This window comes from Exserohilum turcica, assembly GCF_000359705.1.
Source record: "Exserohilum turcica Et28A unplaced genomic scaffold SETTUscaffold_1, whole genome shotgun sequence".
NCBI classification, from domain to species: Eukaryota; Fungi; Ascomycota; class Dothideomycetes; order Pleosporales; family Pleosporaceae; genus Exserohilum; species Exserohilum turcicum.
Genome location: NW_007359914.1, coordinates 3585021 through 3607595, shown reverse-complemented (window position 1 = coordinate 3607595; position 22575 = coordinate 3585021). Strand labels below are relative to the sequence as shown.

Sequence of the window (22575 nt, the reverse complement as noted above, 5' to 3'; positions counted from 1 at the left end):
CATTAACCAAAACAAGCAAAAAAAAGAAAAGAAAAGAAAAGAAAAGAAAAGAAAAAACTCGAAACCCCCCCCCCCCCAAAAAAAATATCAAGAAAGAACCGAGAAGACGGGGATGCAAAAAATTGAAGAGTTTACAACTCATCCAGTTCAAACTCCAACGCAACGTCTTCGGAGCAGTCGGTGCAGTAGTAGTTTGAAAAGCCGCCGCATTCAATCTTCATCTTGGAACACATGTCGATGGACCAGGCGTCGTACGAGTAGCCCGAGAGCAGGCGCGACGAGCAGACTTCGATGCTGTTGGCCCTGTTTTGGTATATGCGTTAGCTTAATTATTTCGTGTGTTCATGTTCATGTTGGTGGTGGTGGTGGTGTGGAAAGAAAAGGCAATATTTGATCGACGTACCAGATGTAATAGTCATGGTTGCAGTAGTACCACGAGTATGTGTAAGAGCACATTTTTGTTTGTTTTTTTTGTTTTTTTTGGAGAGATTCTGGGTTTTGGCGGAGATTGGGAGGGAGGGAGAGGTTTGTGAGATGGGCGTTTGGGGGTGCGTGGTAAAGGTCGTTAGGATTCACGCGTCTATATGTATGGGTTAGTCTCTTGACCGCTTCTTCTTCTTCTTCAGTTCGTGTCTTCTTCTTCTTCCGTGCCATTTCCTTTCTCTTGTTACATCTGTGTTTGGCCTCGGCCGCAAGCCATATTTGGATTTGTTCCGCGGAGATTTGGTTTAGTCCGAGTTCTAGACTTGGTGCTCCCGGGGCTTGTATGTGTGTGTGTGTGTGACAAGGGAACGCGGAGTTTGCGAAATAAGCACACGGGACTTACCTTGAGGGTTTTTCCTTTCTGGTATTCTTCTTCTTTTCTTTCGTGTGGTCTGTTGTTTTGTTGTTGTTGTTGTTGTTGCAAAGAGGCTTGCGGCCCGCAGGTAAATACTCCAGATGGCGTTGGGAGGGGGCGAGTCGGCAGTAAGACGGAGGAAAAAGGGTTAATATATATAGTTCACTCCCCTCTTTCCAATGGTTCCAAATACGAAGGCTGCTGACAAGGCTTGCTCGGCTACAAAAACACACTAGGAGAGCAAGAGAGAGAGAGATACAAAGAAAAACCAAAGAGAGGTGTAGTAGTTCCACTACACAAGTGTTGATGCTCTCTGCTTATGGCGCGGCCGGATGGGTGGGGGGGCACTAGGACGGCATCTTTATAAAACCACTCAGCACCCGCTCCCACACACATACACAACGCGGACGGTACCTACAAACCTTCCGCGCACCGACGGTGGCCCCAACCAAAAAAACCCCCTCCGACCCCCCCCCCTTCTTCCATCGGCGTCGGCATCGGGGCATCCGAAGGCATCTCCGCTTCCGGCGGCGATTAAGCTTTCGGCGCTCTCATGTGTCGGCCCAAACCCAACGAAACAAAAAAGAAAACGGTTCTTCGGAAGCAAATGCACGCCGGGCGCCCGGCGCCGGTCGCGCGCGCCGCGCCTCTCCCCCCCTTCCCCTTCCCCTCAATCTATCGGGTTGCATGGCACGCTGGTGCAAAGGCAGGATCCAAGACTTATTTGCCTGTTCAGGCAGGTTGGCGGCGTCGACTGTGGATTGCTTTCGGCATTGCGGTGCTTCGGGCCCGAGACTTGTCGGGGCAGAGCACACACACACACACACACACACATGCTGTGCACGCAAGGTTTGGGGGGGCGCGCGGAGGGCAGAGGTGGCCGTTGGCGGCGTGTGGATTTAGGGGGGAAGGGGAATCGGCGGGTTGGGTGCCGAGGAGCGTTGGATGTAGTCTATGTATTAGTGTGTGTATGTCTGCTGTCTGCTGTGTATGTATGTACTGCAGGTGAGTATGGATGTGGATTGGGTAGGTTGAGTGTTCGGAGTCGGGGAAAGGGGGGAAGGGAGACGGGGAAAGAGAGAATGGCATGGTTTGGGATGGGAGAAGAGGGCGGTGAGGAGGAGGAGGCGGTCGGCATGTATGTGTGTGTGTGTGTGTATGCACAGCGAGACAGAGGAACAGTATATTGCTCAAACCGGACTGTCTAGTGTGTCTTGTGATGGGTAGACAGACGAGCATTACACCTATGGGCAACGGCGCTTTCGCTGGCTCGATTTGTTAGTTTGTTCGCTTGTTCGTTGAGAAGCCAATTCTGCTTCCCTTCACCCATTACTCAGGACCAGCAGGCCAGGCTAACGAGCAAGTGTTTTTTTTCTGTCGAACCAGACTTGGGATTAGGTGTATTTCTCCCCAATCGCCTCCCCCTTTCCCAGCGGATCCAACAGCCCCAACGCGCCGGTTCGTTTATCACATGGCTGCTTTTTCTGTCTCTCTGTCGGGTAGTTATTAGTCCCCCCCCCCTGCCACCCCGTTTCTCCGGTAAACTAGATATTACCAAAAAAAAAACCTCCCAGTATCCCCCACTACTGCCCTATCAGCCACTCGGCACGGCCAGCTCACGAGGCCTCCACGTCCATCTTACATACGCACATAGATATTCCTATCGGCGTTAGGCAGGCCTCACTCTTTTCCCCAGGCGGGCATGGCGCGGGAATGGACAGGGCCAAGAGTCCCCTCGTCGCTTCGCTTCCGGCACGCCCCGGCAGCCAATCACGGGCGGGGGGGGGCGGCGTGGGCGGAACGAGGCTAGACGGGCAGACCCTGCATGAGGCGTGCTAGTGTATCCTGCATATTCAGGGTCTGGCCTGGTCAACCGGCGCGCAGCACGCAACGAGGAGTCGGAGAGGCAGCATGGAGGGCGTGTGGGAGGCAGCATGGAGCAAGGGGTGTGGGAAGAGGGGCCAAAGGAAATAAAGTCTGGGGTATCTGGTATAGTCTTAGTGCATGTGGGTGGGTGGAGGAGGGCAGGGTATGATTCCACTCGGCGAGAGAGGGACGGGACTGCGACTTCGGGACTTGAGGGGATGCGCCAAGCGAGGCGGTGGGGCGCGCGAGCATGCGAGGGAAAAGGCTCCAGTGCTGCAGGGTCCTTTCTAGACGTCTTTCTGTCAATGAAATAAGAAAAAAGGGGGACTAGCATGAGGGTTGGACACACCGAGCTGGGCGTGGTGGCAGTGTAAGTGTAGGTGTGTACACACTGAGGGAGAAGAAGCGAGGCACAAGGACCACACCACCGCCCCTCCTCCTCCTCCACCGCCTCTTGATCTTTGCCCTCGAACCACATCAGCCGCACGCGTATCTTACACATGCATGTGCCACGCCCGCCCTCCCGACACAGTTGCCTGATGCAGCGCAAAAGCCCTCGTTGTGGTTGGACGCCGGTCGCAAAACGCCCTGCCTGTCGTTGCACCCTGCTTATCGCGAATCCGGGGGGGGGGGCGACACGATACCGAGCAGAGAGCATCGCCTAGCTATGTGGAACCCCCCTCCCTTTCACCCGTCCAAGCGTTTTCTCCGGCCTGCTGTTGTCCCTCCCCCAAGCTTCGAAGAAAGAGAGAGCCCACCACGCCAGCACGGCAATGGGCAGTATCGGAGGATGGTGGGAATGGGTTTCATGTGGCTTTTCAGGGGGCTTGAGGGTTGGCTGCCAAGTACTCCGTTGGCTCATACTGTAGGTGTAGAGATGATGCTGGTAGTGAGTGTCTTTTGTGTGGGAATATGGCTTTGTAGTGAGTATTCAACTGGTGTGAGAACATACTCACGCCAATACTGTGACGATGAATTGCAAAAAAAAATCGGCTTTCTGCGTATTTCCGGCTCAAGACTGCTGTGGCAGAGTAGTGTGTAGGGAAAATGATTGGTGTTTTGTTTAGTGTACAGGATAGGAACAAAGACAACGCACAGAGCTGCGTGTCGTGCGGCCCCCTCATAAATTTTGGATGGTCCAACTCAGGACTCGTCATGCACAATCTCAGCATCCACCGGCTTCGTTGCTCAGAGCCCTCAACCCATCTGCAGAGGCTATCGCCAAAGAATCATGCCTCCATTGAACGATGCTCATAACAGATGCCTGCCAATCCGGCCTACCTCTGCTGTCTGGTCTTCCTATTCTTCCTCGGGAGCGGATCGACAAATTTATCCTCGGACATTTCCTTGGAAAGAACGCCCTTCTCTTGCATCTCTTCCACAAGCTTGGGGGCCGACTTCCAGAACTGGTGTATCCTCCATGGTGACGGCTTACAGGCCTGCAGCCATATAAGGCGGCCATTGATTACTTCATTATGTTTCTCTGCAGCAGCTTTCTCAGCACCTTCTTTCGTCTTGAAGTCAATCGAACATAGCAGGCGTGGTCTGGACTTTTTGTCGCCATAGAATACCGACAAGTCGCTGATGCGGTCGATACCGTACGGGCCGAGGGTTTCCCCAATGATCTGTATCGCCCTGTCCCTCGACTCGCGGATGGGCCGTCCAGGCGACCAGCCTGGGGTTTCAACAGAAAGCACCATTCGGCGGTCTTCAAACAGGGCGCGCAGAGCCTCTTCAGCAGCATTGCCTTCGTCCATGAAGTAGCGGGTTGGATATTCGCCTGGCTTGTCTATAGGACCCCACCGGAAGTCGGGCTTCAAAGGCGCCGCCTCCATCTTGCACCTGTGCATTTCTACTCCTTGCAATTCTTCTACTGCTTTCTGGGCTTCGTCAGCGCTTTCCAGCTCCACAAAGCACATGCCGTCGTTGTGGAAACTGAAGCGATCTACTCGCAGTTGAATCTTCTTGCTATTATCCGGTTAGTACGAGCACATCATCAAGTTTCAATCCCAATACAGGATGCGACTCAACGACATACATGTTGAAACCCTTGCCCTTGATAAGTTCTTCCATATCCCTTTTTGACATTCGCCGTGATATTCTGAACAAAGCAATCGAGTTTGCTGGGTTACCCGTTGCCTCGGCATGGTTCTCCGTAAGAGAGATTTCCGGGCCTGCCGATGGCGTTTGGACAATCTCTTCCCATGCTGGTGTGCTGGAAGTGAAGGTTCTTCTTGGAAACGATGAAGTGATTGATGGGATTGCCGAAGGCGTGACGCGCACGCAGGAAGTGCTTGCACGGAGAAGGAGGCGACTCCGCAAGAACACCCTTGAGACTGACATTATGAAGTTCGAATGCTTCGATTGTGATGTGATTTTATCACTCAGAGAGCCCGCAATGTTGACGTGCTTGGAGGGCGGGTGGCTCATGGACATTGGCCGAAAAAGTTCCACGCCTCTTCGTGGTGCCAAGACTGTTATCGATAACGAGGGCAATTCGCTTGCGGCAAACTCGCTCTCACCCTTGGTGTGCAAACATGGCGCAACAAGTAACGCCTACAGTGGGGCGTTTTTTGTTGCACTATTCCTGCGCACCAAGAGACTCGACATTGTGGCACGCCATGAACAAAAACTCGTGCCAAGACCATCAATAAGGTGGGAATTCATAATATGCTACTATTGCCCTAACTACACTCTGGCGCGGAACTGCAGAATTGGTCCATCCTTCTTACTCGCAAACACATCCTGGATCTGGTATTCAGTCTCCCTATTCCTGCCCTCCTCGAGCTCCCTGCTTCCTGCACCCAGCCTCGTGCCAGGAGCTAGCCTCAGGTCATACAAGTACAAAACTCTCGCGATTGTCACGGTCAATTCAACATATGCAAGACCCTTGCCAATGCATCCGCGAGGGCCAATGCTGAAAGGGTTGAATGCCGACTGGGCTGCCTGGAGACTCTTGTGATGTGGGTTGACCGACGCATCTGAGAGCCAGCGCTCGGGGATGTAGTCGAATGGCTGAGGAAAGTAATCGGCATTATGATGGATTGTGTAGATGGGGACGCCGACATCGACTCCGGCGGGAATGTGACGGCCATCAATGTCCATGCCTCCAGTGAGGACTTGTCGTGGAAGAGCACCAGCTACCGGGGGCGTCATGCGCATCGTTTCATCGATACAGGCGCGCAGGAACGAGCAGCCGCTGAGTTTGGGCCCAGTCACGATTTCCTCGACATCAGTAAAGGTTTCGCGGATCTCCTTGCAGACCTTTTGCATGGCCACAGGGTTGTTTGCGAGGTAGAACATTGTGCCGGCCATGGCCGTGGACGTCGTGTCTGAGCCAGCAATAATCAGCAGATTCGACTCGCCCCACAGCTCATCCATGCTGAAGCCCTTGCCCGTCTCGGGATCCTTTGCGTTGAGCAGATAGTAAAAGAAGTCTTTGCGATCAACATCGAGGCCCAATTTTGTGCGCTCCATAGCCTGGCCTTTGCTGTACTGCATGTACTGTGCGCGCTGGCCGGCAATCTTGCGGAAGAACAGCTTATCCAAATGCCAGTTGTGGATGGTGAGATGCGTGCCACAGATCAAATGGCGATGAGCCGCATTTCCCACCAGTTCCGTTGCGAAGCGGTTGGCAGGGCTTTCCAGCATGCCAAAAGCCTTGCCAAAGACGAGGTCGCCCATGATGTCGAAGACGAGCCACTCACACCAGTGCGCGGTATTCCAGGCATCGTTCCAGCCACCGTCTTTCTCGTTACCCATGCTCTTCTCGGACCAGTTGTTGCTCTTGCGTCCAAGCAGCTCGCAGCCAACACGCACATTAGCTAGAATGTACTTTTCCAAACTCTTGATTGCGGCGTCGCTAAAGGCATGGCTCATGACTCTCCTCTTGCGCGCATGTTGCATCTTGTCAATCGCGCTGTGCACGCTGACTGCCTTTGGTGTGCTGGGGAACGCTTCGTAAAACGATGCCTTCTTTACATTGGAGCGGAAGCCATAGATGGATTTCAGTCCGGTTGCCGTGTTGACTGACAGCAGGTTGGGTCCGAGGCGCACATAGGGGCCATATTGCTCATGTGCGCGGTGAAAAGCGAGATGTCGCGAGCCTTTGTAGGCGTAGTAAGCGAGGTATATGTCTGTGATTTTGGCAAGGAAAGGGCCAGGGTAGGAGGCCAGAGGGTGAAGGGTAAGGCGGTAGACTATAACACCGAAAATCTGGGGGTCGCATTAGCCATGTTTCATAGTGGACTGCAGAGCGGCGTACATAGAGTATCAGCGCTCCAAACACGGAAGCTATGAACAAGAGGATAGCCATGATGGCAGCGCAAGCAACGTTGTCTGGAACAGAGTTGAGGATAGGTAGTGGATATTATTGCAACACACTCAGTCCCATTGCCGCAAAAAGTACTCTTATCACAAGTCAAAAGAGCATTCGAGAGATACTCCAGCACTCCACATGAGAGAAAAACCAGCAACCTAAGTACTCTCGCGCCCTTCCACCACCATCCGGCTGTCCCCCGAATACCCTCTGCATCTGCGATGACAAAGAGTTTGGGTGCGGTGGAGCAAGTCACACGCACGATGGCCAACGCGTTGTTGACGCAGGATCAATGCGGGAACACTGGGTATATGTTGCGGCGCACTACGGCTACCACCGGATATCCAAGCACCGCCACGGCGGCCAACCACGTGCGGCGGATATCGAAGCTGGCGATGCCGCTAAAGCGGATAGTGATGTCGTTTTGCTAGGTGACCCGCTTTTGCGGCATGGAAGGATGCGGATATTGAGCGCGTAGGCGTGGGAGGCAGAGGATGGCTGGGGGAGAGTTCGATCGCGATGTACGTGCCATGCATGTCAGCAGTCGTGTGCAGCAGGTGGCTTTGTTGAGTGACGTTTTGTTTTTGCTTGGCGGGTCTCATGAAGATTGGTCTTTTGGTGTGTATAGCATCATGGCCCAGGGCAGGTGAAACATGGTGTTGCTCATTTCTGTAAGTAAGATGACGTTGCAGATGTCTGGGTTTGATGGATACCAAAGTACCGTGCTGTCTACAGCGTTGGGATAGTTTTTCTCGTCCACTGTCCGGTTGTGATGACCATGAAGTATCGAGTCCAACAAGATAGATAGCGAAAAACAAAGCAAGCTGATTAGCTGTAGCTCATCCTCGTATCTATCGAGATATTGGCGAGTGGTGAATTGTTCCATTATCCTGCTTGCCAGCCTGGTCTACGTTGATAGGTGCAAACGCCATTCGCGCGCTTTTCCTGCCACACGCTAGATGTCAGACAGACCGTCAGGTAAAACTAAACCCGAACGACAATCTAGTGCAATACTCAGGATTTTTAGCCATATAGTAACTGGAAGATCGGCATGTCTTAATAGAGACCAGTGACGAATGAGAAGCAGCCAATAGAAGCGGGAATCGCCGTCTTGGCATATGTCGAGACTCGCGAACATCAACCTTCACGATAGCAACGCTGGACGCGCAGCAGCACCACGCCCGCACCTCGACCCGATTCCGCTCTTCTAGCTTGCCTAGCCAATTGAGCGCCCATCATGTCGGCGGCCAAGAATCTGAAGACGACGGTCTTCTCGGTACAGCGCCCCCAATTCGACGTCGACATGCTCTAGCCCAACGCCCCTCTACCAGCTCTCACCACCATTGGAGACATCACGCTGATGATGTGCATGTAGAAATACACTGTTCAGCCTACTGGAATTTATGCCGCGATCAACAGGCTGTTTGCCCTCGACCCCAAGCGCTCCACGGGTGTCCCGTTGAACCCGCAGTTCCGCAACCCACCCCCCGGTGCCAATGACCCCATGGCCTACGACGACCCCGTCACTGTCCCTGCCGCCGACATCGCCGAGAACCCGTACTGGAAGCGCGACGTGCGCCGGCGCTACCCCAGGCTCTCGACCGTCACCCAGTCGGATGCAGTTGCGTTGCTCGAGGTCGGAAGCGCAGCAGCGCCTAAGCAGGAGTTGATTGGCGAGGCAGGCTCCAAGTCTCTGATGGCGGCGCAGGAGCAAGGCGCAAAGGGACTCGCTGTCGCATTCGAGAAGAACACTGGTCTCGCAAAGGATGTCCTCGGCCCCGGTGGCTTGCCCCCAATGCCGAGCGGTCTGCATAACACCGGTGTTGCAGGACACAAGCGATACGAGCTGGAGAGCGAGCAGTCATATGGCAATGAGTGAGTCGCAAGACCATGTGTTTCGAGACCGTGATGCTAACATGATACAGCTACCCGTGCCGGACATTTGTTTAGATCTAAATGGAGTCCCTGGTAGGTAGACAAAGACGATCCATGTGCTGTACATATAAAGAATTTCCTTGCCCGCTTCTGCATCAATCCTCCGTGATCTCCTTGACCTTTGCCTGATCCAAGTTTGTCCCTTTTCTCGCAAGCCATGGCAATTTTGTCTCTCAACAATGTCCGTGCTGCAATACCTATCCTCTCACCTCTCACTTCACCACGAAAGGAAGGCACGATCAGGGTCTCATGTCTTGGCGTCGTTGCTTGCGGCTTCTTGACTCTTCGTCACGCGCGACCTGCGTGCGCGCTACCTCCATCTTTTGCACCACAGCTTGCCCATTGCAGACATCTCCGCCATTGCACAAAATGAGTGCGGTAGCCGAGAAAGGACCAGCTGACCTGGGCGCAGCTCCTCTCAACTTCATCTACGCCTGTTCGCTGTGTGGCGCTTCGTTTGCCGATGTTTATGAGGGCCACAATGAGACTGTTCGGGGCCTGTCAGACGGAATCAACCCTAAACAGCGACTTGTAACGCGACTCTTTCTCTCAAACTGTTGTCATGTTTTCTGCAGCAGTCATTTGGAAGGCGGCGGTATGCGACCCCAACGCTACACAAGGCAATTGCTAATAAGCATCTAGGACCGCCTTTCCACAGCGAAAAGGAGCGTCCAAAGGCGCCTTGTCCTGTGTGCATCAAAGAAAAAGGTGACAGTGCGCCTCAGTTCCTGTACTCGATCCGTGGCTTCAACAAGAATGAATACGATCCTCTGATTCCACCAGCTTGGTTTACTGCCCCGCCTATTCGACTTGATGGCAGTGGCAAGGATATGGATGCTCTACGTGTATGTTGCAATATTGTACGCACACAAAGACAACCAGCTGACAGCATGTAGTTTCAGTATATCGCACTCATTCGATACTGCCAAAACACTTATGCGACCCGTAAACCACTTCAGCAAGCCCTCCAGGAATCAGAAAAGAAGCTCGCTGACATACAGACCCGCGCATCGCAAGAGCATGCAGAGTTCGTCAGACTACAGAAGGAGAATGAGCAGTTAAGAATTCAGAAAGAGCAGTTCGAGGCCATGAAAGCTGAGGTGCAGCGACTGCAAGCTCTTGAACAGGAAGTTGAGCAGTTTCGTAACCTCAATATCAACCCAAGAGATCTCAAGACATTCGTAGCGAACAAGTCAGCGATCAGACACTACCTGAAGCTTGTTCCAATGCTGATGGAGTAAGCCAGCGCATCCGTCATACAATTAATTTGCTGATTTTCCCAGCCAGAACGAGAAGATGCAACAGCGGCTCGCTCAGCTAGGCTTTGCAATGGCTCTAGAGCCTATACCGAATTTCAAGGGAGTCGACCCTAGCGCATTCGACAGCGACGAAGCCCTACCTGGCAGGGATAGCGGTGACTCTGGCAGTGCGTTGCGAAAGACTGCTTCGAGCCATACCGTTGGCAGATCCGCGCACGCATCGGGTAGAGTAGGGACTACATCTTCGAGCCCCTACGCACATCGACCTATCAAGCGGCAGCGCCTGGAGTCACCTCTTCCCCGAGACATGCAGATCGATCGCTCCCCTGGCCGACACGCTATGCAGCCCCCACCAAAGCCAATATCAAGGATGCAATCCGTGCGCAAGATGTTTCCTAATCTGCGGAAGAAGTTCTCCAGTGACCGCTCCACCTCGGTAGTCGAAGATGTCCCTAGAAATGACGGCGATGTTCAAATGTACGATGAAAGGAAGTGGCAGGGCATCGATGCGACTCAACAACGGATTGATACTGGGTTCCGTAGCGAGACTCCATACATGTCGGGCGCTCTTCCAGCGGAGCAGTCATCCGAAGTTCCAGCCCAGACAAGTCCGCAGCTACTCACCAGCATGGGCATTAACAATAACCAGTCAGACTTCACATTCCGTGCATCATCCTGTGTCAAACCGTATAGCCATAATCACGAACGCCATTCAACGCAGCTGCCTAGTGAGCCTTCGTATATTCGGTTAATGGACGGTCTCACGCGCGACACTGGTGTGGAGCTGGGATTGAAAGATCCTCGCGACAACTCGAACTCGAATTATCTAGATGACAGCAGAAACAACCAAGTATCACGGTTGTATGAGGGGGAGCCAGGACTGCAAGGGGCAGACCGACAAGAGCGCTGGAATTTTGGACACCCTCTCATGCACCAATCTCCGCATGGATCGTCGAACTATTTCGATGTTTTCCAGCAATCTCCACGGTCTGGAACAACTATCGTAAACACGAATAGAAGTTACAATCTGTCAGGCGCTGGCGGCGCCACCCCACAGCCTAGGCGACATGCACGTCCCGGCCATCAGATCGAAAATGTAGTAAGTCCTTATTTCAGAAGTGGTCATAGCAAGACCCAAGTCTACTCGCCATCTGGTCTCGCTGAACCTCAGCATAGTTCAAGTCGTTCAGGCGTTTATCGGTCTCAAAGGCCAAAGATGGACAAGCCCCAGATTGCATGGCCTGAGCCTCGCAGCCTCAACGGGCTCTCTTTCTTCGATTCGCCGGTCAGCTCAGGAAACGAGCTCGCAAAGTTGACTGGAAGGCGCAGACTAGTCGAGCTAGAGCCAGGCGCACCCCGTTACCACCAGAGACATGATCCGAGCTCTTATAGTTTCATCGGGCGACCAGGGATGGGGCAACTGTCATATGCGAACGACAGCACAAATGCTTGTTCGAGAACACAACCTTCATACTTTAGGCAATCCCCGGAATATGTCCGACCCGCAGCATATTCGTCCTCTTTGAACCTATCCACGTATAATCGGATCAGAGAGGCACCTTCAACTGTGCCTTTGGCCATTTCAAATCGTCCTTTTGCTCGCACGCAGCCTCAATGGAAAAATCTGCAACCTGCTGGTGTCAGGAGTAGTCAAAACGCCTTTGATAGCTTTGCAGGAAATACACTTGGTGCTTCACCTAGACACATGTTTTCAAGCTCCGGTCGGCGCAGCATTCGTCGTTGATGACTCAGACTAGTACAAAGCTTGACTGATGCCCTTTGGAGCATTGAGACGATATACCTCCGCCCAACGTCAATACAGAATACCGTGGCACTGGCTCAGATCGGCGTCCCCTGTTCACCTGTGTGCTCTCGCGAGTGGCGCACGGAACGTCGCTTGAGGCATGAGCCGTCTACCAGCCACTCCGCATAAACACTAGCTGACGTTATGGCCCACGTTGATTTCCTGATACGGCATAGGATCTCGTATGGCTCTCTGCTTACTGTCTATTATGGTTCTGTGGCGCTAGTTGTACTCATCCTATGTGTCAAGCAATTTAGATTTTCCGTTGTGAAGCTTAGCCTTTGCGCGTCGTTCTTTTGCGGAGGTGGAGGGTTTGGCGGGATTCTACTTGTAAAAGCCACCGGTAGATGACAAGCTAATGCACAAGTGGTTAAACATGAGGAGATTCAATATGCAGCCAATATACAGGGCTGGATAATCGGCATGCCGGGGTCGATGGCGCCTGTCCCAAGACGACCAGTTTCGTCGCGAAGCGAGCGGCGACCGATGTTTCACGGCGGGGCCTGCAATTACGGCACACATTCTGACAATCTCGACCATTGGTGCATTGTGTCAAGCCTGTACAGTCGATCATCTCCGCCTCTCCCACGAATGACATTTCCCGTTTCCGCGCACGCGGCAATGCGCGTGACTCGGGTACCTGATCGATTCAGTTTGGATACCCTTGGATAATCAATTGCCCATCCCAGTGCGGGAATGCAATGTCGGGGGGTCATGTATAGAGCAGTTTCATATTGGCACTAGATGAATTCACTTTATGACGAGGGGAAATTGAAGATGGGTTCTTGGTATAAAACGGTCTCCATCGCCAGCGTTGGATGAAACAAGACAAGCTTTTTCCAAGACTTCTTATTCGTTCTTTTGACCATGCTTTTCAACAACATTTTCCTTGCGGCTGCTCTGGTCAGCACCGCCTTTGCCGGCCCATGCAAGACACGCAAGACGAAGACGACTGCCGCCGCCGCCAATACCAACACCGGTACTGATACCCACGCGAACACAAACACGAACACAAACACCAATACCAATGCCAATACCAACACCAAGGCCAGTGGCGCCTCTTCCTCTTCCACTTCCGCTTCCACCACGGCCTCTGGCAAGATGAAGTGGTTCGGCATCAACGAGTCTGGTCCCGAGTTTGGCAAAGCCAACATTCCAGGTCTATACAACAAGGACTACATCTGGCCCGATCTCAACAAGGTCGACCAGTTCATCGGACAGGGCATGAACATGTTCCGTATCAACTTTTGTAAGATAGCCGTCTATCCGCGATTCAATCCCACCAGGTTACTAACAGCGACCTAGTGATGGAGCGCCTGACGCCCGGCTCCCTTACCGGCTCCTTTGACGCCAACTACCTTAGCAACCTGACGGCGCAAGTCAACCACGTCACCTCCAAGGGTGCCTATGCCATGATCCAGCCGCACAACTACGGCCGCTTCAACGGCCAGATCATGACCGACACGGCGGGCTTCGAGAAATGGTGGACCAACGTGGCTGGGCAATTCAAAGACAACTCGCTCGTCGTATTCGACATCAACAATGAGTTCCATGACATGGACCAAACTCTCGTGGTAAACCTCAACCAGGCAGGTATCAACGGCATCCGCGCGGCGGGCGCCAAATCGCAAATCATCACGCCCGAAGGCAACGCATGGACCGGCGCGTGGTCGTGGGTCTCCTCCGGCAACGCCGCGTCCATGGCGAACCTCAAGGACCCGGAGAACAAGCTCGTGTACCAGATGCACCAGTACCTGGACAGCGACAGCTCAGGCACCAACGCCAACTGCGTCAGCACCACCATCTTCCAGGAGCGCCTTGTCGCCGCCACCCAGTGGCTCAAGGACAACAAGAAGCTCGGTGTCATCGGCGAGTACGGCGCGGGAAGCAATGCTCAGTGTGTTGCCGCGCTCCAGGGCGGCCTCGAATACATGAACAAGAACTCGGATGTCTGGCAGGGCGCTATCTGGTGGGCTGCGGGCCCCTGGTGGGGAAGCTACATGTACAGCATGGAGCCTACCGATGGCCCGGCTTGGACGGGTATCCTGCCCAAGATCAAGAGCTACTTTGTTTAAAAGAAAAGTCATGTCGACATGGTTGTTGAATTGCGCTCTTATACACACAAAAAAAAGTTTGGTTTGTTGCCGGCAAAGAAGGAGAATTCTTGTTGTTGTTGTTGTTGTTGTTTGTTACTCTCTAGATGAGAAGCACACACACACACACATACACACACAAACGGTCAATTTTTTCTGACTTTTCTTTTGTATATTTATCTTCTTCTTCTTCTTCTTCTTCTTCTTTTATATAGGTTCTTTTTCTTGTCCTAGAGACAAAGGAACTTATTTTTTTTTTCCGATATCGAATAAGATGTCTCTTGTCATTCACACACACACTGCATGCTCATTGTCTCGTCATTACCACTGTGCCAGAACCATGCAACATACAAATCAGCCATGAACTGATAAAGTAGATGAAACTCGTCATGTCCACTGTGCATCTAAGGCCTGCCCTCCCAAGCCTTGGTAAGGTACTCGTCCGCACTCATAAACTTGTAGTGGGGAAACAAGTCGTTGAGCTCGCCGCTAACGTTCCACGCGCCCCGTGCAATGGCCGTGAAAAACATGAATAGGAACTGTTTGGAGAAGGACTCGATCATGTCGGTGGGGATAGTCGGATGCGTTAACAGCGGGACCCAGGGGAACTTTGCGTCGCCGCTCTCGACGTCTTTGCTCGAGATGTGGTCGATTGTCCACTCGCCGCCGCGGATCTTCTTGCCTAGAGCAATCAGCTCGTTGATGCTCGTGCGGCACCCCCTGATGCCGCCGATACGTGGCCACGGGCGCGCTGTGTCGGCGAGCGCGAGCGCCAGTATCTCCGCGTCGTCTTGGATGGCCGTCAGCACGAGCGGCTGGTCCCCCGCATCAAGCACCATGGCGCGTCTGTTCTCAAAGTCGATGAAGAACGGCCAGGTAATTAGGTCGCGCTCCAGCGGGTACGGATGCGCAAAGTAGTCCATGAAGATGCTGGGCTGGAACAGGCAGTACTGCATGCCGTTGAGCTCGCCCTTGGCGTCCAGGTCCTCGAGGTACCGCCGGATGTAGTCTTTGTTGTCGTAACTGGCTACGCCGCTGCCGTTGGCGATGCCCCATTCCGAGGGCGCGAACCGCGTTACGCCCGCGGCGATGGACGCGTGGATCAGGTTCTTCTGCGCGACGTTGTCGACGTCGAGGTGCACGACGAAGAAAGAGAGGACTGTGTGGAAGCCGCGGAGAGCGGTCGTCAGGGCCCCGCGGTTTGTGTAATCGACTTGGAGGTAAGAGACTTTGGGTGAGGCATGGGGTTTTGATGGCGCTGATCGTGTGAGGATTGTGATGTCGTGCTGGTTGGAGGCGATTACGGATTTTAGCAGGTTGGTTGCGACGTCTGAAGCGTGTGAGTTTTGATATAGTTGTATGGCATGCAATCATGTATTCATGTCCTAGGCGGGGTAGTTCCGCCATGGCTGTGAAGAAACTTACTTCCGGTGCCGCCGGCTACTGCAATTCTGACCATGGTTGTCTTGCGATTTGATGCCAGATGCTATCAGCACAAAAGATGGTTTTGCTTGGAGCAAGCGTGTCCTAGTAGGACGTCATGTGTATTTGTAATAGGAATAAGCCTTGCTGTATATTTTTGTTCCGCCGCCGACGGCATGGTTTATGACTCGTGCTGACATCTATAGTGCTTGCCGTCATGATTACATGACATGGTCTTTCAACAGTGACTATTCTACTGTTGATATATGTCTCAGTTTCTGCAAAAGACAACTAGTATCACTTAATGGGGATTTTAGAAAAATAAAACCCAATTTTCAGTGTGGTACACACCCGTTTGCTCGGATGGCCAGGTGTTGCAAACTTGAACTTTGGGAAACTAGAGCGTGTAAAGATGATTGGTTCCTTGGGCACTCTGGATGGGCATACATGTAAGATGACCATCTGCGAAAATAACATGATATCCCATGATTAAATGATAACCAACTGGAGCTGAAACGGCATGACGCCAATGGGTATACGCTGATATATGCTATGAGAAATTCTGGCCGTAATATAACCTCCTTCATGCATCGATAAGCGGAACCTCAGGTAAGGGCTTCTCAGGGAGAGGTTTGCTTGGCAGTGGCTTCATCGCGTCCTCATATGCCGGTGGTCGTGATGAACTTCCACCTTCTTCGGGATCGTCGGTATACCTCCCTTGTGCATGGAGTAGCGCGCCCTCCTCTTCTGCTATTCTTTGTCTCCTCATATTCTCCCAGACGTCTTCCATGCCGTCCCACTTCATGAGTTCGCGTTGCGCAACTATCCATTTGAAGAGCTTTTGCAGGCCAAAAAGCGCAAACAGACCCCCGACAGTGCTGAACAAGACGATCCAGAACAAGGGCCAAAGCTCCCAGTGGACGAATTCGCCAAAAATGTCGCGCAGGGTTCCTTTCTTGCCATACTCGCCCCACTCTACTCCAAGAAACAAAAGGCGGCGACCTTGTACTTCCCACACGTCGTTGCCGAAGAAATGGCCCAACTTGCCCCAAAGCGACAATGATTTCTCGGCGGGAAAGGTATAGGCTCGGGCTGCAAGGTGCATGTCGATGATCTGGTATTCGTAGCGCATATCGTCTGTGTCCGACTGGCCATTGAACGGATCAGCGGCCGTGTTTCCTCCGTTGCCCCTTCGTGTGGTGAGGGGCGTTCCTTTGACCAGCATCGATAGCATCTTCTGCTGCGAGTTATCATACGGCCAGCGCGGCTCGTCTGGATACCGTGTCCTTCCAATCACATCTAGCGACAGGTCCCAGTACTGTGCTTCGGCATCCTTGTCGTCCCGGTCGTATCTGGTTGGATTGACAATGTACAGATAGTCGAGCATGGGGCGCAGTTTGGGGGAAAGCGGAATGTCCAAGCACCACTCGACGGAGTCCGATTGTGTGGGAGCTGAGGTGATGCAGTACGGGTTTGGGCTTGTCAGACCGTAATACAGCTCTGCATTGGACAGGTTGGTACGGTACTCGGCAGCGCTGAAGTGCGGCGGCTTGGGGATAGTGGGTAGCGGATATAGCGGTTTGTCGTTGAGCAGGATTGTGCGATTGTCGTGGGTGAGGGTGACATTCAGCAGCTGTGGTGCGAAGAAGCATGGTCAGTATATGCGTGGCATTCTTGAGCAGCGGCAAGGGCATACCAGCAGATGGTCAGCATTCACGACTTTGTCCCCTTTCGGATCGACATAAGGACAGTCCTTGCATTCAAGCTTCACAATGTACGACGATCCGGGTCTTACAGCCGTAACGTCTGCGATAGGCTGCGCGCATTCTTTCTCGGATCCCGTCTGCTTGGGATCATGGCAATCAGGCGCATTCGGGATCTGGGCGCCGCGCGCTGCAGCAAGAATGGATGCGAAAAGCGGTGGACCGAACAAGCGCATGGCGAGAGTGGTGGTGATGGTGAATGGCGGAGAGCGAGGCGATGCCTAGGCCTCGATGGATCGGGGCCTTGGCCGTAGCCTGTCAGGGGCGTAGCGTTGGCGCCGGTTGCGTGGTGCGCTAGTGGGGCGAGCCCGGCCGGCGCAGGGCCAGCCCAGCCCAGCCTAGTCTTTGCCCTACCATGGCTCCACTTCGATATCGCTATACAGCCCATAGAATGGCAGCGCACATGGCTTGGAATGCTCGTATACATCGTCACAATCATCTTGGGTCTGATTTCTGAGACCATGAGTTAAAAAAAAACTTGTCTTGCGAGTGCTACACATGCGACATTGCATGCGACAAAGCCGTTCTATTCCCAGCGCTGCTAGTCGTGGACGGAAAAACAGTAAAGTTCAGGGCAACACCGTGATTACGATAAGCACTAAAAAGCACTATGTATCACTCTATTTTTACACTGAAACACATCCAAGGTGCCTGCATGTTGGAGCTTTTGCGTTGTTTACAGCATTGGGCAACTATAGTAGGTTACTTGAAGCTGCCATGGTGCTCATCACGTGTCTCCGATTCCGACTCCAATCAAACCAGCCCTACACCAATCCACTTGATATTCATTTTTTCGGTCGCGAACCATGCTAATATAGCTAGCCTGCATTTTTCTTTTCGGTTTACTGGATGCATGCACATGCGCGTACCAGCGCTGGACCCTATGACGTCACGCTATGAGATCACATTGCTGAACACCAACGACATAAGAGCAGCTGCATCGCCATGCCCTCTTCCAAGACTCATACTCTACTATCCGAACCCCTACTACTAGTGTAAACCATACGAAACTAGAAATCAATCTCTACAACGCATACAAACAGCCCGCCATGTCCTCATCAACATTCCAATCCTTCTCCACCTCCAGCAGTTCCACAACCGTCAACGGACAAACAGTCTCAAAGTCTGAGCAAACATACTCAGACCCCAGCGGCACCCACGTACAGCGCACCCACCAAGCGCCAGGCGAAGCCCCGCGCGTCGAGCGCTACCAGACAGATGCCAATGGCAGGCAGCTTGGAGGTTCACGTGGTTCAGATGCAGGCCGCATACAGGATGTGACGGAAGAATATGAGGAGAAAATGGAGGATGAATATGCAAAGAGGGAGGGTGGTGCCTAGGGGTTGTGAGGGGAATATCAAGGCTGTTGTTCAAAGGCTTTAGTAGTGCATGTCATATCTAAAAGGTATTGCTATCTCTTCTCGAGATGTAATTAAAATGTACTCAACCTTCAGCAACAATATGAGTTGTATTACGTAAGTAAATGCATGGGTTACAAGTGAAGGAATGCATGCCCGGAAAACATGCGTTGTCAAGATCACGTGGTTTCCCAACCCCACCAATACCCAACGATACCGTAATACGCCGCGATGGTGAGGGATTACCCCAACCCCGATCACAGAGCCGCATACTACACGAGTCATACTGACAGCTTATCAGAAAGGCGTGATTCGCTCTCCGCTAGTGCATCGGCCCCTACACGGTCCTTCGGCGTTATCCAGATCGAAAAGAAGAAGGCTGGGCGTCGCCTTCTCGTATACGACAACACTGGATCTTTTACTCTGCGTAAATCTACCTCACGGATTACCCTTCCACCCTACCCTTGGAACATGGTACCAACTGTGCACAAAATCGATCCGAATGCAGACACGATTATCACGCTCAAGAATGCTTGCACCGATTTTGCGCCTTGGCAGCCTGCCCTAACAGAGCCAGAGGGTGCATGGGCGTCATGGGTACGGTTGAATGAAAAGAGGAAGAAGAAAGCAAAGGAAGACGATCTTATCATTAAGCCCCAGCTGACCCGGCATTTGGTGGCGAGAGGTAGATCCAGGAACACAGCAGCCCCATCTACTTCCGAGCCCAGCAATGATGCTGTTCCCTCTGATGCAGCCTCACAAGCTACAGAACCTGAACAAGATGACGTTTATTACCATGTCTCCTCGCGCCACCTGATGCTTGCATCGCCCATGTTCAAGCGCGCATTGGACAAGGACGGCTTCAAAGAATCAATCCCCCACGAATCCGATGGGTTCTACCACATCGACGCTCACGATTGGGACCCGGAGGCTTTTCTCATTGTCATGCAAATCATCCACGGCCGCAACAGGAACGTACCACGAGTGATACCGCTGGAGATGCTAGCAAAAATCGCCGTGGTAGAAGACTACTACCATTTTGGCGAAGGGCTCGAGATTTTCCAGGAGTTGTGGCTCAAGGAGCTGAAGAAAACCGATCTGCCCACGACATACTGCCGAGATCTGGTGCTGTGGATCTGGGTCGCGTGGACTTTTAGCGACGAAGAACCCTTTCTGTATGCCACTTTTGTGGCGATAACGCATGCTAGAGAGGCCGTGTCTACCCTGGACTTGCCGATTCCCTCGAGGGTGATAGGTATGTTGAAGCGGTGCCTGTGAAAAAAATGTAAAGATTCTGATATACATACAATAGAAAAGATAAACAGCAGGCGACAAGAAGGGATCGAAGCCATCCTTTCCGGTCTGCACAACTTGCTCAAGAAATATCGCAGCAGCAGTTATATATGTCCTGAGGATGACCATGTATCCTTTGCATGCGGATCATTTCTGCTCGGGGCCCTGACAAAAGGCATGGATGAGAAGGGCCTCATAGACCCTCCGCTTGTGGCCCCATTCACCAACATGAGCTGCGAGGATCTGTGTGACTGCCTCGACGAGATGCGGTACTCTGACTGGGCCAGTTTGTCTTGGGGGGAAACACACTCTTGCACGTTGAACGAAGACCTTATCGAGTGGCTCAGTACAATGTCCATTCAATATGGAACCATGGGCTTCGAGTCACTCCAAGACTTGGGTTGATCGGAGTCAGATAGCATGTCAATTGAAGATTTCCTGTCCATATTGGCCTGTATTGATGCATGTGCCGTTTTGGCGTTGCTGCCCAGCATGAAACTAACGTGTTGGGATCAAGCTATGTGCCCCAAATTATATTATACTGACATCTAGTTGCGAACAAGTAGCCGTGAACCACCACACGAGTTTCGCTGTTGGAGGAATTTCCCTCCAGCCTTGCTCCTTGACACTGTTGCAAGTGATGTTTGTGTAAGGGCCAAATTCAGTCTCCCCAGAGGAGAAATAAATTGGTCCTGTCAGGTCATAATCCTCCACATCGCAGTCGAATCTGCACTGCCCTAATGATTCCTGGCGATTTCCGTACGTGAGCAGCATTCCCATGGTCGGCGTGTGGGGTTGTTTCGTATCAACAAATAACCGTACGTGAAGTGCTCCAGCGAGACATGCCGAGGACACGAACCATTGCGGTATTCGCGAATTGGGGAGAGTATACGCAGCTTGGAAAGGTGGATTGGATAGCGGTCCCATTGGCTTCTCTTCGTAGGTGACACCAATCTTTGCTTGGCTGGAGGGTAAACCCCCCTTGTCGTTGTAGCAGAACCCTGTGATCCGATGGGCACTTTGCTCAACGAGAGCTTCATACCGGTATTCTTGCTGGCATTCCCTCGGCACATAAGGCCCAGAGGTACAGGTACGCTGAAAGCATGTGCTCAACTGCTTTAATGTAAGATTGTTACTTATAAACGGATATACTACTTACCACAAGAACAGGCTCGCGAATGCTTATCGCGTTGTTCAACTCACGAATCCATGCAGCAGTAATAAACTCGCCCTTGGCAAGAGGAAGACATATATATGCAGTAAGTTTTGGGGCCACATCCCTGCGTTGAGCATAGTGATGTGGTTTACCACCGTGGCCATACGTTTCAAGGCTCACAAAACCGTTGATATTGCAACCAACAATGACTCCTCGTGTGTCGTTATTGAGCTCCACATATCTCCTGGGCTGAGGAAGAGATGTCTCGCAATCATGAACATACCACGCAGGTACTTTGGGTCGAGATAGAAGTTGACAATCCCAGTATGGATTCCAAGATGGCGCATGTGCGTTTGCCAATTCGACATCTGCAATGATGTTCTAGTCAATGTCAGCGGGGAGACTGGTAGTTGTAGCATTCATACCTTGGTGCAAACGCAAAGCTCTAGGTCGTCGGTCTTAGCCTGAATCAGCCTGTACTAAGGATAGGCTCGCGATTACCTGAATTGACGTTGGAAGTTTATATCAAGCACACCTGCTTCGTCCCGCGTGACGGCAATAGGCAGGCCCTTTTGGCGGTCGGCAACTGCATTTATTTGCAAGGTAAGACTTGTTGCATACGGGTATCCTAAGAAATTGGAGTAAGTAACTACGACCGGCTCTTCTGCGAACTTGAGGACGCTGCTGTGGTTGCTCTTCGGACTCTTTGCAAAGTCTAGTAAGGATTGGCTCTCCCCGACGATTATCGCTGGTTTCTGCAAAGCGCATGGCCACGATAACCCTGCAATATGTGACGCAAGCTCTGGTGGCAGTTTTTCGGCTATCAACCGGAGGAGATTCGTGAAGCTGTCTTGTGCGATATGCGCGAATAAAGCCGATTCTTGACGAAGGAAGTATTCTTCGTAAGCATGTTTCTCTCTCTCTCTCGACTGTGTTGGTTAAGGAAGTCTAGATCCCCCGGCCATAGCTCTAGCAGGTCCTGAAGGCGCAGTCGTTTTGCTTCAGGAAAGAGACGGTGATGTTATTGATAGCAATCGCGATGAACGCAGTGAGATCTCGGGCCTCGATTCAACAGACATTGATAACAGTACGGCTTTTGGCAGAACAAATGTTTGTACAGGCGAAATAAAGGTTGCTGGGCACTCTGAAACGCTTTTCACAGTGAGTACATAGTAGTTGCAATGTTCCCTATCCAGGCGTTGATACGCTAGTTGACACGTCACACACCAACTTTTAAGCAGAAATCTTTCATCAAAACTCGTCAATTTTCTATCAGATATAGGGGTAACACGTCGCGAGAAACCGATTTACGCCACCTCTAATGTGTGCAGCCCTCTCGTTGAGGTGCTAGAGGGGGTATTGTCGGTATTCTTGCGACGTGTTCGAAATGCGAAAATCTTCGAGAACGCACAGACCGCCCCGATGACTAATAGGGAGACTACCAAACGAAACCAAAAACAATTAAAAACA

The 22575-nt window shown here is 52.2% G+C and overlaps 10 protein-coding genes across 10 annotated transcripts; 4 read left to right on the top strand and 6 right to left on the bottom strand.

Moving 5' to 3' along the window:
• Positions 1–86: 86 nt before the first annotated feature.
• SETTUDRAFT_134405 (uncharacterized protein) lies at positions 87–456 on the bottom strand (the record flags this gene model as incomplete). Its single annotated transcript, XM_008022926.1, has 2 exons — positions 87–303; positions 404–456. 2 exons carry the CDS (start codon positions 454–456, stop codon positions 132–134), a joined length of 225 nt encoding a protein of 74 aa, XP_008021117.1. The 3' UTR covers positions 87–131.
• Positions 457–3695: 3239 nt separating this feature from the next.
• On the bottom strand, positions 3696–5110 carry SETTUDRAFT_170869 (uncharacterized protein). The gene is made up of 2 exons (XM_008022925.1): positions 4743–5110; positions 3696–4672 (listed from the first exon to the last, which is right to left on the bottom strand). Exons 1-2 carry the CDS (start codon positions 5045–5047, stop codon positions 3982–3984), a joined length of 996 nt encoding a protein of 331 aa, XP_008021116.1. The 5' UTR covers positions 5048–5110; the 3' UTR covers positions 3696–3981.
• Positions 5111–5347: 237 nt separating this feature from the next.
• SETTUDRAFT_41041 (uncharacterized protein) lies at positions 5348–7019 on the bottom strand (the record flags this gene model as incomplete). The annotated part of the gene is made up of 2 exons (XM_008022119.1): positions 5348–6919; positions 6969–7019. The coding sequence occupies 2 exons, from the start codon at positions 7017–7019 to the stop codon at positions 5393–5395; spliced, it is 1578 nt and encodes a 525-aa protein (XP_008020310.1). The 3' UTR covers positions 5348–5392.
• Positions 7020–8204: 1185 nt separating this feature from the next.
• SETTUDRAFT_162681 (uncharacterized protein) lies at positions 8205–9043 on the top strand. The gene is made up of 3 exons (XM_008022924.1): positions 8205–8298; positions 8398–8897; positions 8948–9043. The coding sequence occupies exons 1-3, from the start codon at positions 8260–8262 to the stop codon at positions 8970–8972; spliced, it is 564 nt and encodes a 187-aa protein (XP_008021115.1). The 5' UTR covers positions 8205–8259; the 3' UTR covers positions 8973–9043.
• Positions 9044–9326: 283 nt separating this feature from the next.
• Positions 9327–11461, top strand: SETTUDRAFT_153194 (uncharacterized protein; the record flags this gene model as incomplete). Its single annotated transcript, XM_008022923.1, has 5 exons — positions 9327–9552; positions 9600–9802; positions 9854–10194; positions 10241–11315; positions 11393–11461. 5 exons carry the CDS (start codon positions 9327–9329, stop codon positions 11459–11461), a joined length of 1914 nt encoding a protein of 637 aa, XP_008021114.1.
• A 1426-nt stretch (positions 11462–12887) lies between these two features.
• SETTUDRAFT_87091 (glycoside hydrolase family 5 protein) lies at positions 12888–14095 on the top strand (the record flags this gene model as incomplete). The annotated part of the gene is made up of 3 exons (XM_008022312.1): positions 12888–12923; positions 13068–13269; positions 13326–14095. 3 exons carry the CDS (start codon positions 12888–12890, stop codon positions 14093–14095), a joined length of 1008 nt encoding a protein of 335 aa, XP_008020503.1.
• A 204-nt stretch (positions 14096–14299) lies between these two features.
• On the bottom strand, positions 14300–15572 carry SETTUDRAFT_178489 (uncharacterized protein; the record flags this gene model as incomplete). Its single annotated transcript, XM_008022922.1, has 2 exons — positions 14300–15443; positions 15539–15572. The coding sequence occupies 2 exons, from the start codon at positions 15570–15572 to the stop codon at positions 14518–14520; spliced, it is 960 nt and encodes a 319-aa protein (XP_008021113.1). The 3' UTR covers positions 14300–14517.
• A 500-nt stretch (positions 15573–16072) lies between these two features.
• On the bottom strand, positions 16073–17474 carry SETTUDRAFT_134389 (uncharacterized protein; the record flags this gene model as incomplete). The annotated part of the gene is made up of 2 exons (XM_008022921.1): positions 16073–17168; positions 17232–17474. The coding sequence occupies 2 exons, from the start codon at positions 17472–17474 to the stop codon at positions 16119–16121; spliced, it is 1293 nt and encodes a 430-aa protein (XP_008021112.1). The 3' UTR covers positions 16073–16118.
• Positions 17475–18347: 873 nt separating this feature from the next.
• On the top strand, positions 18348–20354 carry SETTUDRAFT_18875 (uncharacterized protein; the record flags this gene model as incomplete). The annotated part of the gene is made up of 3 exons (XM_008021950.1): positions 18348–18630; positions 18958–19911; positions 19969–20354. The coding sequence occupies 3 exons, from the start codon at positions 18348–18350 to the stop codon at positions 20352–20354; spliced, it is 1623 nt and encodes a 540-aa protein (XP_008020141.1).
• Positions 20355–20480: 126 nt separating this feature from the next.
• On the bottom strand, positions 20481–21873 carry SETTUDRAFT_178486 (uncharacterized protein; the record flags this gene model as incomplete). The annotated part of the gene is made up of 5 exons (XM_008022920.1): positions 20481–21062; positions 21109–21486; positions 21531–21579; positions 21607–21733; positions 21759–21873. 5 exons carry the CDS (start codon positions 21871–21873, stop codon positions 20481–20483), a joined length of 1251 nt encoding a protein of 416 aa, XP_008021111.1.
• Between the last annotated feature and the right edge of the window lie 702 nt (positions 21874–22575).